The sequence below is a fragment of the Chelmon rostratus genome, chromosome 13 (genome assembly GCF_017976325.1).
Source record: "Chelmon rostratus isolate fCheRos1 chromosome 13, fCheRos1.pri, whole genome shotgun sequence".
In the NCBI taxonomy this organism is placed as follows: Eukaryota; Metazoa; Chordata; class Actinopteri; order Chaetodontiformes; family Chaetodontidae; genus Chelmon; species Chelmon rostratus.
Genome location: NC_055670.1, coordinates 5,618,173 through 5,634,540, shown reverse-complemented (window position 1 = coordinate 5,634,540; position 16,368 = coordinate 5,618,173). Strand labels below are relative to the sequence as shown.

General features: G+C 43.0%; 1 protein-coding gene across 3 annotated transcripts in view; it reads right to left on the bottom strand.

Annotated features, from left to right (window-relative positions):
* sema5ba (sema domain, seven thrombospondin repeats (type 1 and type 1-like), transmembrane domain (TM) and short cytoplasmic domain, (semaphorin) 5Ba) overlaps positions 1–16,368 on the bottom strand; it is a 149,390-nt gene that overhangs the window by 27,795 nt on the left and 105,227 nt on the right. For all 3 annotated transcript variants that reach the window (XM_041950326.1, XM_041950328.1, XM_041950327.1), the window contains 4 exons: positions 14,064–14,349; positions 4,509–4,644; positions 3,056–3,263; positions 2,678–2,885 (listed from right to left, as the gene is read on the bottom strand). In XM_041950326.1, coding sequence (XP_041806260.1) covers positions 2,678–2,885; positions 3,056–3,263; positions 4,509–4,644; positions 14,064–14,349 — 838 coding nt within the window. The remainder of the gene's footprint in view (positions 1–2,677; positions 2,886–3,055; positions 3,264–4,508; positions 4,645–14,063; positions 14,350–16,368) is intronic.

Genomic DNA, 16,368 nt, shown 5'->3' with positions numbered 1-16,368 from the left:
TTGCAGAACATGATGTAACGGTGAAGTTGACCCTTGACCTCTTGGATATAAAATGTCATCACTTGGTCATTTTGTCCTATTAGACCCAGACATTTGAGTGTGAAATTTTGTCATCATTAGCATGTGAATTCATGAGTAATGGCCAATAATGTTTTTCCATTGTCACAGTGACCTTTGAACATCAAAGTCTGACCATTTCATCCTTGAGTCCAAGTGAGTATTTGTACTAATTTGAAGAAATTCCCTCAAGGTATTCCTGAGAGCGGACATCCTGGAAACATAGCATCTATGGCTCCAGCTATTGCACAACTGGAGGAATAATAACTTTTCCTTAACGGCTAGTTGCTGCTTCTGCTGTGAGAATGAGTCTGCGGTGAGTAGAGGACACAACAGTAAAAGTGCCTCTCTTTGAAAACTACCTTGTAAAATGTGAGGATTTTCTGCTTTTCTCTGTTTTCTATCAATGTTTTCTGACCTGTTTTGAACTGTTAATATGCTACTTTAAGCTGTCACCTCTGGCACTGGGAAATTGTGATTGGCATGTTTCACTAATCAACAGACAAATATTAGCTGAATACATATTCTCATGCATTAATTCATTACCTGGCTTCCTTTTTTTCCTGATCTCGTCACCCATCTGCCCTTTTCTGCTCACCTGAGTCCCTCCAGACCAGCTCACCTGTCACGCAGACGGACAGGTTGACATCTGTCGTATACTGCAGCTCACTTTGCCTTCGGCTGCAGTGCATTTGAAAGAGTGAGCGAGCCACAGAGGCGAGCAGAATATCGCAGACTGGATTAAAGATGTCCCGTCCTACCCCACCCCCTCCTCCTGTGCCCTTGGAGGCCGCTCCTCTTATCGTTTCACCCCACTGTGTCGTAAATAGGACCACGGCTGCTCTCTCTGCTTTCCTCTCCAGATCTGCGTATCTCTTTTGGCTTTTCTCTCTCTTCCAGTTACTGTCTGTGTCTCTCTCTCATCTCGCCTATCTCACTCACATGTTATTAAATGCAGTGGTTTCCCTACCTGATGGTGTGTGTGTGTGTGTGTCTGCTCCTATGTGTCTAGAAGTTGGATTTACTAGAAATAGCGAGCTGACTCATCAGGCAGTGCGCATATGAGAACTCTTCCAAGCACCAACCCACACACAAATCACACTGAGTAGACTGCCCTCCGTATACAGACACACACACACACACACACATGCACACAAACACACAAAGAGTGAAAAAAGCATCAAGCCATTTGTATGCTAAAATGAAGTTGACTTTGAAGGGCTGAGGTGGCCGGCTGAGGATCTGATTGGGAGCACTGATGAGATACAGAAAGTTGGACAAACAGCCAGCGAGCTTTTCTCCCCTTGCTCACCCTTGAGACGGAGATTTTCACATGAATACCACTGAAACTGGAGACGGCAGAGCAAAAGGCCTCACTTTCTCTCTCTCTCTCTGTCCCTCTCTCTCTCTCTCTCTCTCTCTCTCTCTCTCCCTGTGTCTTTGTAGCTCTCTGACACACAAACGTGCCTTCAGAGAAACTTCTCTGGCAGTGTACGAGGTCGCTTCACACACACTTTTTGTTTACCCTCTGATTCAGACAAACAAAAGAAAGAACAGCGCTCTCTCTGTATTATGCAGAACTTCATTACTACAAAAAGAAAGAAAAAAAAAGCACAACAAATTGATTTCCTCCACCAAGCAGATACCGCCCCAGTCATTTGTCTGGTTCCATAAGGACTTTAATGATTATAGGTGAGATCTTCCAGACATTAATCCTAGTTGAGGACAGATAATTACCTTCAACAGAGGACCAACCAGGTTCAAATGAATCTACTGCCAAAGCGTGTGAAATGAACAATTAAACGTACACTGTGTATACCATATGGCTGCTTTCACAAAGCAAGGACTACTGTCCCTTGCATGGCTCGTGGCTTAGGAAGTCAGAGAAATTAGAGCACACTGTGCACAGGTGAAAGGAAATGAGAGAAACGAGAGGAATGACATGAAAACAAAGGCTCTAGAATCGAACCAAGGACGTTGCAACCACAGCATGCAGCATGATGCCTCATTAAAGCTAGCCCGGGTCAGTAGCCCTGATCCAGGACCATGATTCTAATTATCAAAGGTGTAGCATTGTGTTCAGTACTGCCACTACTGGCTACAAGCAGTACTGCAACACTACTGAGAAAGAAGTATAGATTACTGTAATAAAACTTCCGACCACAAGTGACAGCACTGAGCACACTGACACTGAACTGCACTCCAGTGGTTGAACAAGGAAGAAATATTACGCCATCTTTAATTTAACATAAAATGAATCCAAATGTTCATCTTGTGGACATTCAGTATGTGACAGTGCTGCACTGTGAGGAGATAAAATGCACTTTGATGAGACTTAGACAGACAGACCTTAGCTGTTGCTATGGAAATGACCAATGCTTAGATCTTATAAGAAGGTACGATACTTCATATTTGTATGGATTATCATTATCTTGAAAACAAAGCCTGAACCCAAAGTAGTATGTAGTCTGTGGAAAGACCAGAAAAATAGCACTTGTACAGTTGCTCCTTTGATTTGATAGGATTTGCTTGATGTTTGGACAGCTCTGGGGACTACTACTTGTATGATCGGCCTAAATCAAATTCTCCACCCGATGTGGAGATTGTGTGCAACACTCACGTCTCAGTTTTGTAGGTGGAGCACCTCTCCAGTGGGATCTTCAGGACTCGGTTGTTCAGCCCAACAAAGAGCGACCTGTCACTGTGCAGAATCTGCAAGCTCAGGACTGGTTCCCGCACCCCCGGTGGGAGAAGCTCCATCTCCTCCAGGTAACAGCCTTGTAGGTTCTTGTTAGGTGTAGCCAGTGCCTTTAAGATGGTGCCATATTCTGATTGGACAAGAAGGACAAGAAGAAATCTGAGGATTTTGTATACAGGTAAATTAAAATAAACCTCCTCTACTTCATCTCTCCTTTTGGGTGATATATTTGAGTTAAAGTTTGTACTTTCTATGTGTGAGGTGTTTAAAAATAAGTCATAGTTTTGTTCCTTTACAAACCTGTGCTGATGTACATAACATGGTAGAGGGTGTCCATGCCCTGAACAATATCTACGACCAGGTTGGAGAAGCGAACATCGTCCTGCATGACCAGCGGATCCACAGACTCTGGCTGGACCACGTCGTTCATCAGGTAGAGCCGCTGGGCGTCCTGCAGGCTGCGCTCCGTCAAACCCTCATTGGGGCCTTCGTCGTCTATAGTACCACACTGGAGAGGAAAGGCAATATGGTGAGAGAAGAGAGAAGGGTGAGGTGTCAGACGAGGACGTGAAAATGTGGTATGGATGTAGGAGAAAGAAAGAAAAGGAAGAAACAAAGAAAAAACAAACATGGAGAAGTAGCCAATCACACACCCACTCTTTGTGGTGATCAAATCAATACACCGTGTCTGCCGAGATTGTTTCACTTCTTAATTCCATTCTCAGTAATTGCAACTTTTTCAAGGGATCAAAACTCTGGCGTGATTGTGATGTGACCACAGGAACAACACTTTAATGAGACAGTGCAGGAGAATAAATATGAAATGACAGCGCTGTGAAAGCTTTGTTTGGGTTGCAGAGCTGAGCTGTGAATTGCAGCTTCTGCTCCTTCTTTGGGACTTGAGATGAGAGATTGATTTGCTCGTCAATTCCATTTTTGGGTCATGTTTAGAGTGGTAGATAGTTTTGGCAGTTTAAGGATTTTTCAATTTTAGAACGTATCTCATATCTATATTATTACATTCTAATCACTTTTTTCACTTTTTATATTTTTCCCTTCAGGATTAATTTGCAACAGCTTTTTCAAAAACTGCACTGCACTGTGCTTTGTGAGCATTTTTCTGTTATTTATTGACAATCATAGCATGCAATAAGTTCTAGAGAGAGTAGAAAGGAGTTTAAGAGTCTCTTAGGGTCTCAGATATGTCCTATTTGTGGCCATTTCTGATCATAGTCGCCAACCTGTGCAGCTAGCTAGACAGGAAAAGAGAAAATAACTTCTTTTCTTTCTTTTTTTAATTCAGTCTGTAATGTAACCTTGGTGCTTCCAACCAAGCTTTGTAGCTGCAGATGGTTCAGGTAATGGTTCGGTTTACTGATTTCATTGGAGCGATACAGACTGAGTAAGAACTGCCTGAGAAGACATGTCCTTGGAAAACAGAGTGCTTTCCACTGTAATTACTAGGAAAGTTGTTTGTTGGGATTGAGGCTTGAAACTGAACTGACTTTGTCTTGTGAATGGATATGTGAATTGGATTATGTTTTTATGTTTACAAAGCAGTTACAGTTTGAGACTTTTTGTGGAAAAACTGCATGAATCAGGAAATATAGACATACTGTATCACAGTGCTTAGTTTTTTCTTATAGTACAGGCAACATCATAAAATATGACCTGTTTTTTTGCCAGTTAGCCAACTGAGCTGTGTTAAGACTGACATGGTGTTAGCTCAGATGAGTTTAAGTGGTGAACTAACCTGGAAGTTGTGGATGGGGTTGGGCGTGGGAAGCCAGGTGGAGCGAGGGTTCTCCTGCGAGCGGAAGGGCCCGTTGAAAGCCTGGGTGATGGCGCTCAGGTTGAAGGCACACACCGCAGATGCTGCAATACTGTTGCTTTATAGAGAGATGAAGGGAGATAGCAGGGAGCAGAGAGGGGAGAAAATGGCAAGAGGGGAGAGGGTAAAAAAATAAAATATATTATTTCAACAATAATATTCAGAGCAGTTTAAATGTTAGCAGTAAATCAGAAATCAGTGGCGAGCAGCTGTGTTATAAAGCCATTCGGCAGCGTGTATCATTTATACCTGCACTAAACAGGCACTACGGCGCTGGCTTGCTTTAGCTGGAGGCTAAGCTATGCTATCAGTGCTGCACAGTGAATGGGGACAGTATTAAGCTGAGGATATGGGAGGCAGTTGTTAGATTATGTGCAAACACACACACACACACACACACACAGCCGCCTCACAGGTGTCACATAGGAGAGTAAACCCCGGCTAAACTGGCAGTGTGAGTAAAGTTATTATCGTGACGCTCTTCAGCCATAATGTGCTGCAAGGTAATGAGTTTCTTAACTGCCTGCTACTGCTGACTATTTTTCCTCTCCTTCCCCATACACCCTGCACCACACTCACACTTTTTACTACACAGCAAACAGCCTGCTGCCTTGGCATGGCTTGTGGGATGCTGATAAACCATCAGTTAGAAGATAGTGAGTGATAACATTATAGTGAGAGAGCGAGACAGAAACACAGAGAGGACCACAGAGATGCAGACAGCCAGGCAGAGAGAGAAAGACTATTGTACTTCTTCACGGTGCATTGCGAGCCGTTTCGGTTCCTTGGGTAAAGCATAAATCAGTGAAGGCAGCTACTTGCTGAAAAAGCTGTGCATCAGGATTTGGTAAATGGTTTTGGTGAGGTCTAAGTGCGGGGTTATCAACCCCCAAACGGTCATATGGCATGGAGTCATGTCATACTGTATTTTATTCACAGCCTCTGCAGTCACAGGATACTCAGAAATGCCATCAGTTGACAGGTCAGTGGCTCTGTGCATGTTTTGGGGCGGTGTTTCTGAAAGAAAGTCTGAAGCAATTTGAAATGGTATACCTTTCACCACTCAGCAAATGTCTGTATACAATTGCTGATTTGTTCATTTTTAACAGGCGGGATGGTTCTAAATGCAACCCCTTAACCCCTGAACCCTGAGGTTAAGTTTGGTCTGAGAATGTATTTTCAGCAGCACGGACGCTACTGACTGATCATAGAAATATAGGAATACTACAGGCAGCAGTATGTCTCTATGATCCTCTCACTACACGGTGCTACTTGTCACTTCACTGATTATGAAGGTAACGCTACTACACAGATGATACAGAACAGAGTAAAGAATTGATATGGTAATGTATGGTAATTGATTGGTAATGTCAAGAAAATTCAAACCAAACAATCTAATTGATTCATTCATTGCCATTTATCAAAGTTGTGTTCTGAGTTTTAGACACTATAGATCCACTCATGCTTTGGCCGATGCAAACAGGAATATGAATTGGCATGAGTCTGATGAGCATGAGTGAAGATCTGAAGTTACAAGGAGCACCTCTTTTTACGAGTTTATCTATGAGTTTGCCCATGGACGTTCATTCTTGACCTTTAAAAATTAACTAATAACGAGATGTTGTAAGTTGCACTGATCCAGCCACACACTGCAGAGGCTTTCTCTGCACTTGTCTCAAGAGTGTGGGTACGTGCACACCCTGCCAGTCTCTGTGTGTGGAAGATATTTATCTCCTGAGTGCTGACTCGTGATAAAAAATGAACATGATGTTGATTTAGACTTGCGGCAGGGTGCGCTTTGGTTATGGATTGGATTGGTTTGCTATTGTTTTATTTGTGCAACTTATGTGTAAATATGCTTGGTTTATTGTGCCCGCATTTTAGTGTCAGATCCGAAGGGTTGATCTGAAAATGCGTATTTCATATTGTGCATGTTTATCATGTATGTAGATTTGGCGGTGTGTGGTGTAATGTAATGCAATACTCATACATCAGTAATATAGGTGTATGTCCCCTCCCCCTCTGCGTGCCTTGCTCATGTGTGTTCTGTGGTGCGTGATCCAGGCCGCATGTGCACGATGTCTGCACATTCTGGTTTGGCTGATTTTTGAAATAAAATACATGAATAAAAAGTCTTGTACGCTTACTCGAAACCCAGTTTTTGGAAAGTTTCAGCGCGAAGGTCTTTCTTCCTTTTCTCTATAGATCTTCCTCTGGGCATTATATCCTTATTTTTTACTTCTAAGATGTCTCTCAGCCTGCTTAAGAAGTTTGTGATTGCTTTTGCTGGTTTTTGCTTTGAATCCTACTTTCTCAGAGACCCAGTTCAGCATTGTTAGAAAACTAATGTGTTGTGCAGGGTTGCAAATTGCTGTGCAGCTCCAGATGAGCTTTGGCTAAACAATGGTGGGATGCCAAACAGGTGTCTCACTGACTGTCTGGCAGGCTGCTGAAGGGAACAGCATCTGGACTGCGGTAAAAGGACCTTTTCTCTTTTTCTTTCAAAAGCTCTGGTGTAGACGATTGTGACAGGGAGGCAGAGACAAAGTGTGTGATGTAGAGGGAGTGCTGTGGTGAAGCGGCAGCAACCAAACCCCAACTGAAGGAAACCACAGGCAAACAAGCTGCAATAAGTGAGCGGCAGCCACAGCAGTTTTCACACTCTCACACACACACAGACAGACACACAGCTTGACATAATAGGAAGTTAAACTGTGGGTTTGTGGTTGCACTGGAACTACAGCTTGCATTGAAGACAAGCTGTACCACAGAAAGCCTGATGCTGTCCAGATTTTTTGAGATCTCTACGCTGACAGAGGGTTGCTGCAATAATACCAAGAGAACAGAGTGGAAGGGAGCACTGAAAGTCTATTGCACTAATGGATGCAACCCATATGTTTTGAGTCTGCCTAAAAGCCCAGGAAAGTGATTGAAAAGCTGTTTGACATCTGCTATGCTGTTTGCTGCCGCTCTCGGAGGCCCAGCACCACGATGATCACTTTCATTATGAGCGAAGCTTCTTCAAGTGATTCATCTCATCCCAACAGCCTGATCCTGTCACTGGTTGTCCTCTGAAATACTGCTTGATTTCCCGTCTTGTTTTACAGAACTCATCCCGGTTCACCTCTCTGGCGTTCTCTCCTTTTTATTTTCTGTGCTCTGAACTGATTATCAAATCTTCACATCCCATGTTTCTACCCAGCGGCAGATAAGCAATAAGTCCCAGATTCAACATTAAAATGCTGCTTACTCATGAATGCATCTGTAATAATAATCCTACAATATGTCTAGTTACATAACACTTTGAAGTGGACAAAGTAGACTTTCCAACTAACAAGTACTATGTGTGTTGATGTACTGATAGATCTTATTCCTCTGTGCCATAACACATTGTTGTTGGTTCTCGTCTTCTTGCAAGATTTGTTGACATTAAGAACAATATAGAATAATGTCAGACTTATTCTTCAAGTAAAGGACCTGAACGCTTGTTTCACCACGTCGCTACATCGCTGCAGTGATGGCGGGTGTAGCTAAGTTCAGCCCCAAAAAGAGTTATTAGAAAGTTAATGAACTCCTCAGTCAGCCTGGCTGTTTGTCAGTGCAGATCAGTACAGATCAGTGCAGATCAGTACAGATCAGTAGAGCAGGGAGTCTGTCTGGTGAACACAAGTGGCTGATGTGCATCTCACTCAGTAACCTCATCTTTTTTGGCTGGATGCTGGTGGAGCTGCTCCTGCACCTTTTAAACCAGATCCCTCGATGTTTCTGTTCATGATCCTCCTTGTTCATTCTTAAAACTAACATTTTTTTCTTTTTTCTTCAATTATTATTATTACTACATAATTTGTCATATAACATATTTATTATTCAGAGGTATTCTGTGCAATATGCATTTTATATTATCTGTGACTTCTTTATGTTTTCTTTCTTTTCTTATGCTACTGATCACATTAACCTCTCATGAAAAGCACTTCAGTCAACATTTCTTCTTAATGTCCTTTGACAAGAAAACATACATTTGCATATGTTTTGCATACATGCACATCAACGTAGAGAGAGTCCAGTGGAGTCCAGCTGAAACCCCAGGTTTTTATCTAAAGCACCTAACCCTATTAAATGTGAAAAAAAGGAAACAGCTAAAACTACATTAAAGCCAATGTTTCAACCTCAGTGAATACCTGCATCGCAGCAGAAAAGGAAAAGGGCCCACTCAGCAGAGCTACATGACTGCAGGGACCAGAAATTGAACCGAGGCTTCCAGGATTATCCATACATATTTTTATACTGCACAACAATACGCCAGCAAAAGCAACAGCTTTGGCCCCAAACAGTCACATTCAGAGGCAGACTGAGTCAGCAACACCTACACTAAACAATAAAGCAACACCGCAGGTTCAGTAGGTTGCATGAAAAGCCAGGTGTTTGCTGCTATTGTAAAGAAGTGCACAGTTCATCTGATTATAATGGCACTGTTAACCACTCGACAGATAAAATGTAATCAGTGTAGTATTTTTTGAGTCGAAGCTTGACTTGACCTATTTTCACAGTATTTCTAATCAAATGCAAATTGGCCCTAAGTGAGGAAAACCAAACAGAGAGCATACAGTGGGTTCAATTTAAATAATATCTGTGAAAGGAATGATAAACACAAGCAGCACGTTCTGTCATACTGTATTCAGATCAGGCCGAGCTTCCGCCGGGGGCCCGCAATTCATTTCAAGGTAGATTTGATGTCAGCAAGTTGATAACGACGGGAAGAAAACGTCAAATCAGAAATATTGTACAGTTATGTGGCTTGCTTCACTTTTCTCATACGTGTCAAATCTCACCTCACTTACAGTAAAGCACAAAATTTCTATGGATAAGAGGGACATTAGGTCAGAAGGTCTGCGGTTCCATCCCCAGTCTCTGCAGTCTACGTGTTGAAGTATCGTTGGGCAAGATACTGAACCCCTAATTGCCAGTTTACTCCATAAGAGGTGCTTGTACACCCTCATACACTCACACACACACACACACCTTTCATTCACACTTGTCAGAGAGAAGATGGTGTCCACATTTGTAATCGTGCCCAGAAGCTCTGAATAGTGTCTTCAAATTGCTTTGTCAGACCAACAGAAACCCAAATATATTTGATTTAATTATACAAAACAAAGACGAGCAGCAAATCCTCACTTTTCAGAGCAAATGGCACTCAATAAAGCCTTATAAGATAAATCACTTATCATAATTGTGTCAAATAATTTCATGTCCATCTACTAATCAATTAATGCGCCAATTGTTTTAGCACTTCTCCTTACCCCACGCCCAACCTCTCCGATGTGAGATCTTATAAGAACTAGGGAAGTGGCAGGGTCAGTGAAGTCACCCAGAAATAGATAAGGAGGCTCATAATTAGTTGGTAATGGCAGGTTAGACACCTCAGCAGGAGAATCTCGCCGCTGCTCCGAGCCCACGACAGAAGGACCCTGCCAATAAGGGCCTCGAGTTAATTAAAAGACCTGGCCTTGCTCTAAGGTCTTAAGAGTCCTTATTCTGATGGAATGCTAAACCCTCCACTACATAACGGCTCGACGGGCTGCGATGGCTGGTGCACCTCTCAATAAAATTACAGCTGAATCATTTCCTTCCTTTTTCCTCTCCCTCCACTCCTCCTCTGAACTAGGGCCAGAATGATTACTTCTATTATTGATTTATCTGTTGCATGCTATTTTTCCACTGACTGACTGAAGGGGCATGCCACCAATTTTACACATCAAGATCAGTCACTATACAGCGAGTGAAAACAGTTGTATAATATCTTCTGCAGATCTTTGGCTCTCAGAAGCCAGAAGAGATAAAACCAGTGATGTTTTTTTTTAGAAGAGAAAGCCTGCGTTACAAACTGGAGGTGTGGGCTGTGAAAACATGGCTGTTTGTCAGGCAGAATCGGTCTAACTAAGAAACACTTTTTTCATGGTGTGATACTAAATCCCTGGAGTAGTCCTTCAGTTGTTTTGTTCGGTAAAATGTGAGAAAATAGAAAGATATCCTCATCATAATTTCCCAGAACCTCAGCTGCCATCATCAAATTGCTTCTGAGTTGGGTTTTGTCCAACTTAAACCCAAAGATCTTTAACTCACAGTGAACTAACACATCAAACCCTCACATTTAACAAGATGGAGTCATTTTTGCATGTTGCTGACTGAAAAAATGTCATTAAAACGTGGTGGTTTAAAAGCTGATTAATTGTCAGGTCAGTTCACCAATAATCTGAAGACAGTGGGCGGGTTAATACATATGTAAAAAGCCATCCTCGTCATTTATCGTGTGATATGTCAAAAGAGTGGAGAGAAAGAGGAGATCATTGTACAGTACTGAGACCTGGCCCAAATCGTGAGCAGGCAGAGAGGATAAGTACTCTGTTCCAACTCTTTCTGCTCTGTTTTACAGCTCCAAACTCCTGGGAGCAGCTGTGAGCCTGTTCAATTTAGGCCAGACAGATGGAGACAGTGTTTGTGGTGATTGCATTAACATATCCAACCCCGACGAGGAAGGCGGTTTTGGAGGGAAGACCGGTGAGCTGCTTCAGGAGGGAAGGGTAAGGAAGGCGGAGACAAAGGACGACGGACAAAAGCTTGGACCTTGCTGAGTTTTCTCATTACCTCCTCTCATTTCCTCCCCCCTCTCTCCCTTTATCCCTGTGGCTTTTCTTTTTTATGTCTCTTTACCACCCCTCGCTCTGTCGGTAAAGATGGCTGCGGGCTGATGGAGAGCAGCCATGTGGTGGCGAATACCGGCAGCTTAACAGGTGAGAAAGCAGAAGGTGAGCGGCAGGATTCAGCATCTCCCCTGACAGAATACATCTGAATACCAACAACCGTGCTTGCTCCCACACACACACACGAAACCACGCACCGATGCCCACGCAAACACACACCATACATGCACACACAGTGCAGTGACGTGGACTAAAGTCAGACTCGAGTCGCTGATCTGACAGCTTTAGATTCCACTTGCCAAGTTTAAAATCATGTGAACATGTGCTTGCACTGCAGCCCCGTAAATCAAACATGCTTGATATTTGCTACACTTTTCAGTTCCATGACATTTCAGCCTTCAGCAGTACATGAAATCTGCTGTTTGGCCAATACCGGGGTGTTGAGTGAGCGTTTTAGCTGTACATTTTTATTCAGTAAGCAACCGCAGTGAAATACAGACTAAATAAAGCTATTTCTCTTTTCATTTAGATTTTGTCCTTTATTTCTGTCCTTCCCTTCTTCCTCTCTGTCTCTTAGCCGTAGTGAGGCTTGTACTTCTGCTTTGTGGAGATAAATGTAGAGGGAGGGATCGTTCCTGAATCAAAACATGCATGATTTGTAATGTGCAACCCTGTATCTTAACTGCCTTTCCAGGGCGCTGATAAGGCTTGGAGAGAGCAATATCATCTATCAGGTGTACCACAGATTCAGTCAAATCCATGGGTAACTCCCCTGTTATTGATCTTCTCATCCAGCTCTCAGAAAGAAAACAAATAAGCATATTCTACAAAGTGTTGAACTATTCCTTCCTACTAAGTCTTCTTGCTTTACTTCAATGCCCTGCTAAAACAGACTGCAGAGGCTGCAATGTTCATTACTCTGCAAAATAGAAAAGAGCTGGGACCAAATGCACAACATTCGTATTATTTTGCTATTTGTCTCAAGCCAAAGAGTTACTCAAGGGGAAACTTTTAACCGCGTCCAGAAAAAAGGTCACGAGGCACGAGCGAAAATGGGATGCAATTATGCTTTTACTCGACATAAAAACGCGTAACAAGAGCTCCGATCTGCACACTTTGGCTCTGAGTGCTTCCTCTCTGTAATGAAGTGTGTGACACCCCCACCTGGAGCAATCAAACACCAGAGGGAGTGTGAGTCAGTCTCCACATCCAGCTTGGCTGAGAGCTGCATGCATCCACGCTGATCATTAGCAGCAGCAGGGAGGCTCTAAACTCTGGGAAATTGTCTCTCTGTATAGGTGAGAAAGCGTCGCCGTACCAAACCTCATGAAGTGATGAAGTCTGAGGGCTAAATGATAAGAAGCCGCAGCTGAAGTGTTTTGGTGTGTATGTCACTGTTCCCCCATTAATATTCTTGTTGGTGTCGACAGGACTCTTCAGCACAGCTGCAGCCTGTTTTGGTGGAGTAGTTCATCTTTTCTATTCAACGGTGAGGACAACGTTGAGTACACCATGGAGAGGGGTTACATTACAACACGTTTCATATCTGTTAGTCCTGTCTGCTGTACAAAAGAAAGTTTGTAGTTATTCTTAAATGTCTTGCCACTCTAAATACATATCAGTGGCTAAATGGCAGACTCAAGATGAGCCGTTCTAAAAATATTCCCACCTTCATTCCTGAGTTGGTTTCATCATGCACACACTGAGCTAATTTAGATGATAAATGTCAGAAAAGTTCAAAACATTTTTTCTAGCTGTAAGTATTCCCTCTGCTATATTCTGCTGAATGTGAATTGTAACATAAATGCCGGCGATAGACACTGTATCAGGTTACCGCTGTTACTCAGGCTCATTGAGATTAATTATCTAATCAAGCCCTTTAAGGACGTATGCAATTGCAAATATGGGGACTGTAAAGGAAATAATGAGTTTTCAGTGTATAATGGATGAGTAATAATAAATGTGACAGCGGAGCTCTTTAAATAGTGATGACTTTGAGTAATGAACAAGGTGTTGACTAATCATTTGTGTGTGCGTATGTGCCTTTACAGATGTCGAATGATCCGTACTACAGGGAATTTTATTCCAAATCTGCTCAATTTTAGCATGGCTAGTTATTTTTCAGAGTTGGTACAAGTAAAGTGGGGTGCAAAATCTGTAAACAACGAAAGTGATTCAACAAGTGACTAAATCAAGCGAGCCTCCATCCAGAGCAGCAGTCCACAGGCGGAGCACTGACCGCGGAGGAGCCCTAATGTTCAAGGTGAACATCCAGCAACAAGTCTCCCACGCCTCAAAACATGGAGGGATGGTCCTTCGCTGCCACTGCACACAACAACATCCACAGGCCAGTGCAGCAAAGACGGTCTCACATGCTTCCTTATACGTATGACTGTTTGGATGGATGAAAACTAGCTAGAGGATATTATGAATTAACTGTGGGGTTGGCATTGTGCACAGAGGAATTGTTCTACTTAAAGATGTTACCACATGATCTCATTACCATTATTGTCATTATTATTGTGAGAAATGGGGAAAGTCATAAACTCCTTGCTCAACCTTGCTCTGTATGTGAGTGAATGGTCACAATTTTAGTTCTCTTAAAGTTGTGTGGGAGAAATAACCTTTACCCTGGTAGATAGAAGTAAGTTTATGTAAGTCATTAAAGATACCAAAAGATAAACCATGATTTGTTTCCCTCCATCCGAAGCCTAACGAGCAGAACTCCTTCCTGTGCATGTGGAAATGTGACGCGTGTCGAGTCGCGTTCACTCACACATTGGTCGTGAAGATGCCGTAGATGAGGTCTTGCTCGGGCAGGTAGAAGGTGCTCTGCAGCTCGTTGTAGTAGAAGGGGATCTCTCCGGAGCGGGAGCAGTTGAGCCTGGCCTTCATGAACGTGGTCCAGGTGTCCTCCAGGAGGAATCGCCCGCCGATGTCGTTCTTGCAGACTCGAGCCACGCGGGAGTAGACCGTCTTGCCGCAGTCGTGCTCCACCGCGTTCTCCCTCAGGAAGAAGAAGGTGAAGAGGCCGATGTCGTAGGCTGAGATGAAGTGGGGCTCTGACGGGAGGAAGGAGAGGGGAGGGAGGGAGAGGATCATTACATGGCGACTCCAGGGAAACAGAAATATTTGCAGCATTTATCTTCTAAGTGTTGTTGCGTTGACCCCTGTACTCCCTCTTATTGATTGCAATAAGAACTTCAAAATTCTACTGTTGCACTCCTGTGTAAGATGTTCTTAAAAAAAAAAAACCTCAAAGTCAAATGTGTAAATAAATGAGAGGAGAAGGCGCAGAGGGAGGAGGAGGGGAGAGGAGAAAAAATGGTCACTAATAAATCCGTGTGATGTTTTGATGGTAAATCCATGGAGCTATGTCTGTTTAACTGGATGCTCGTGCTGTTTTACTGCCCCGGGTGACACAGGAAATGATTAATGGCCCTCCCTGCTGGGCGCGTTATCACGTAAAGCAGACTGAATAACAGTTCGAAAGGGACGTTACTGTCATCCTTTGTAAACACATGACTCATCGCAGAATACTAATTCATCGCTGCGAGCGTTCAGGAGGCTTAACTCGTAAGTCCTTGCAGTCTTGCGTCGAACACGTCGAAGCTGATTGAACATCTACATTTTTGCAAGGTTCACCCAGATCCCCCAAATCACATTTCCCCTCTTGCCTTTTCTTAGTCGCTAACCATTCAGACAGCTTTGACATTTAAAGATATCTGTGCCTGATATGTCTGCGGACACCTCGGGACAATCGAGGCGAGTGGAATTTTCTTTGTGAAGATCACAGTGTTAAAAAATGACATTCGAAAAACTCAAAAGCAGTCCGTCTTTCCAGATAAAATTCATTGGTTACTCATGATAATCCACAGGCCTTTGCATTGACAGTTTTCATTGGAACTATTTTCCTTTGAAGAAATTCAAAATGTCCACAGTCAGAACCTACTGAAATCTGAGGATCTGGCATTTGTAATTCTAGTGAACTAACTCAATAATATATAATTATGTATAACTATATAGCATCACTGTCACTGACGCATTGTTAGAAATGAAGCCGTTTTCAGTGGTTCATGAAGAGCTGCTGTGTTGGAGATCATCACGCCCTGATGGAAATCAGGTTGATAACTGTCATTAGATAAAGAGATGTTTCGCTCTTAAATCCTACATGGCTCATGAATGCAATAACCTTCTTGTCACATTTCTGATTCTTAAGTTGTAGTTTAAAACTTTCTAAAAAAAAAAAAAAAAAGGACACATCCATGTTGCTGTTGTGGCATCGAGCTGACTGACTTCCTCACACTCGAGTTTTGTTTCCACTGTTTTCTGATGCTGTCTTTTCTTCTTTCAGGCGAGCACTACTCACACTACTGTGCAGGGACAACGAAACAGAAAATGCTCCTCTGCCGCTGTTGCTTCAGTTTCCCCCTGGGACCCATTTATCGCAAATGATATCACACACTCACATACTTGAACACGGGCAGAAAAACGAATGGAGGAAAAAACCTTAATTTGCACAGATGCATGCACACCCCTAAACAAAAAAAAAAAAAAGAGAGAGAGAGAGAAGAAGAGAAAAAAAATGAGAGAAGCAGTCACACACAAACACTCTCTCTCTCTCTCACACACGCACAGCGGACATGACCTGTTAACAGCCATGATGGAATGTGCCTCAGGGGCTAGCGAGGCTTTTTAGAACGGAATAAGATTTTGAAATGGAGCAGGAAGAGACAAAACCGCTGTCCACACAGCTAGAGCAGCCTCCTAATTCCATTTCACATCTATGATAGAAAACAACCCGCGGTTTGGACAGACCGCAGGTGAAGGCACTTGTGGCGTGAAAAGACAATTTTATGAAAGAGACCATCAGCTGGGGGACAGTTCCAAACTTCTTGAAGCTTAAGTCGTGCAGGAGTCCTGACAGTCTGAGAATCACTGTTTTCCTGCATGAATGTGGAGTGAGCACGCCAGAGGTGTGATGGCAGCGGGGGCTAATTTAACAGGTGATCTAATCAACCTTTCCTGTTTGCAGTTAATGAAGCTGAGACTCATCAGTGCATCCTCCATCCACACTGATA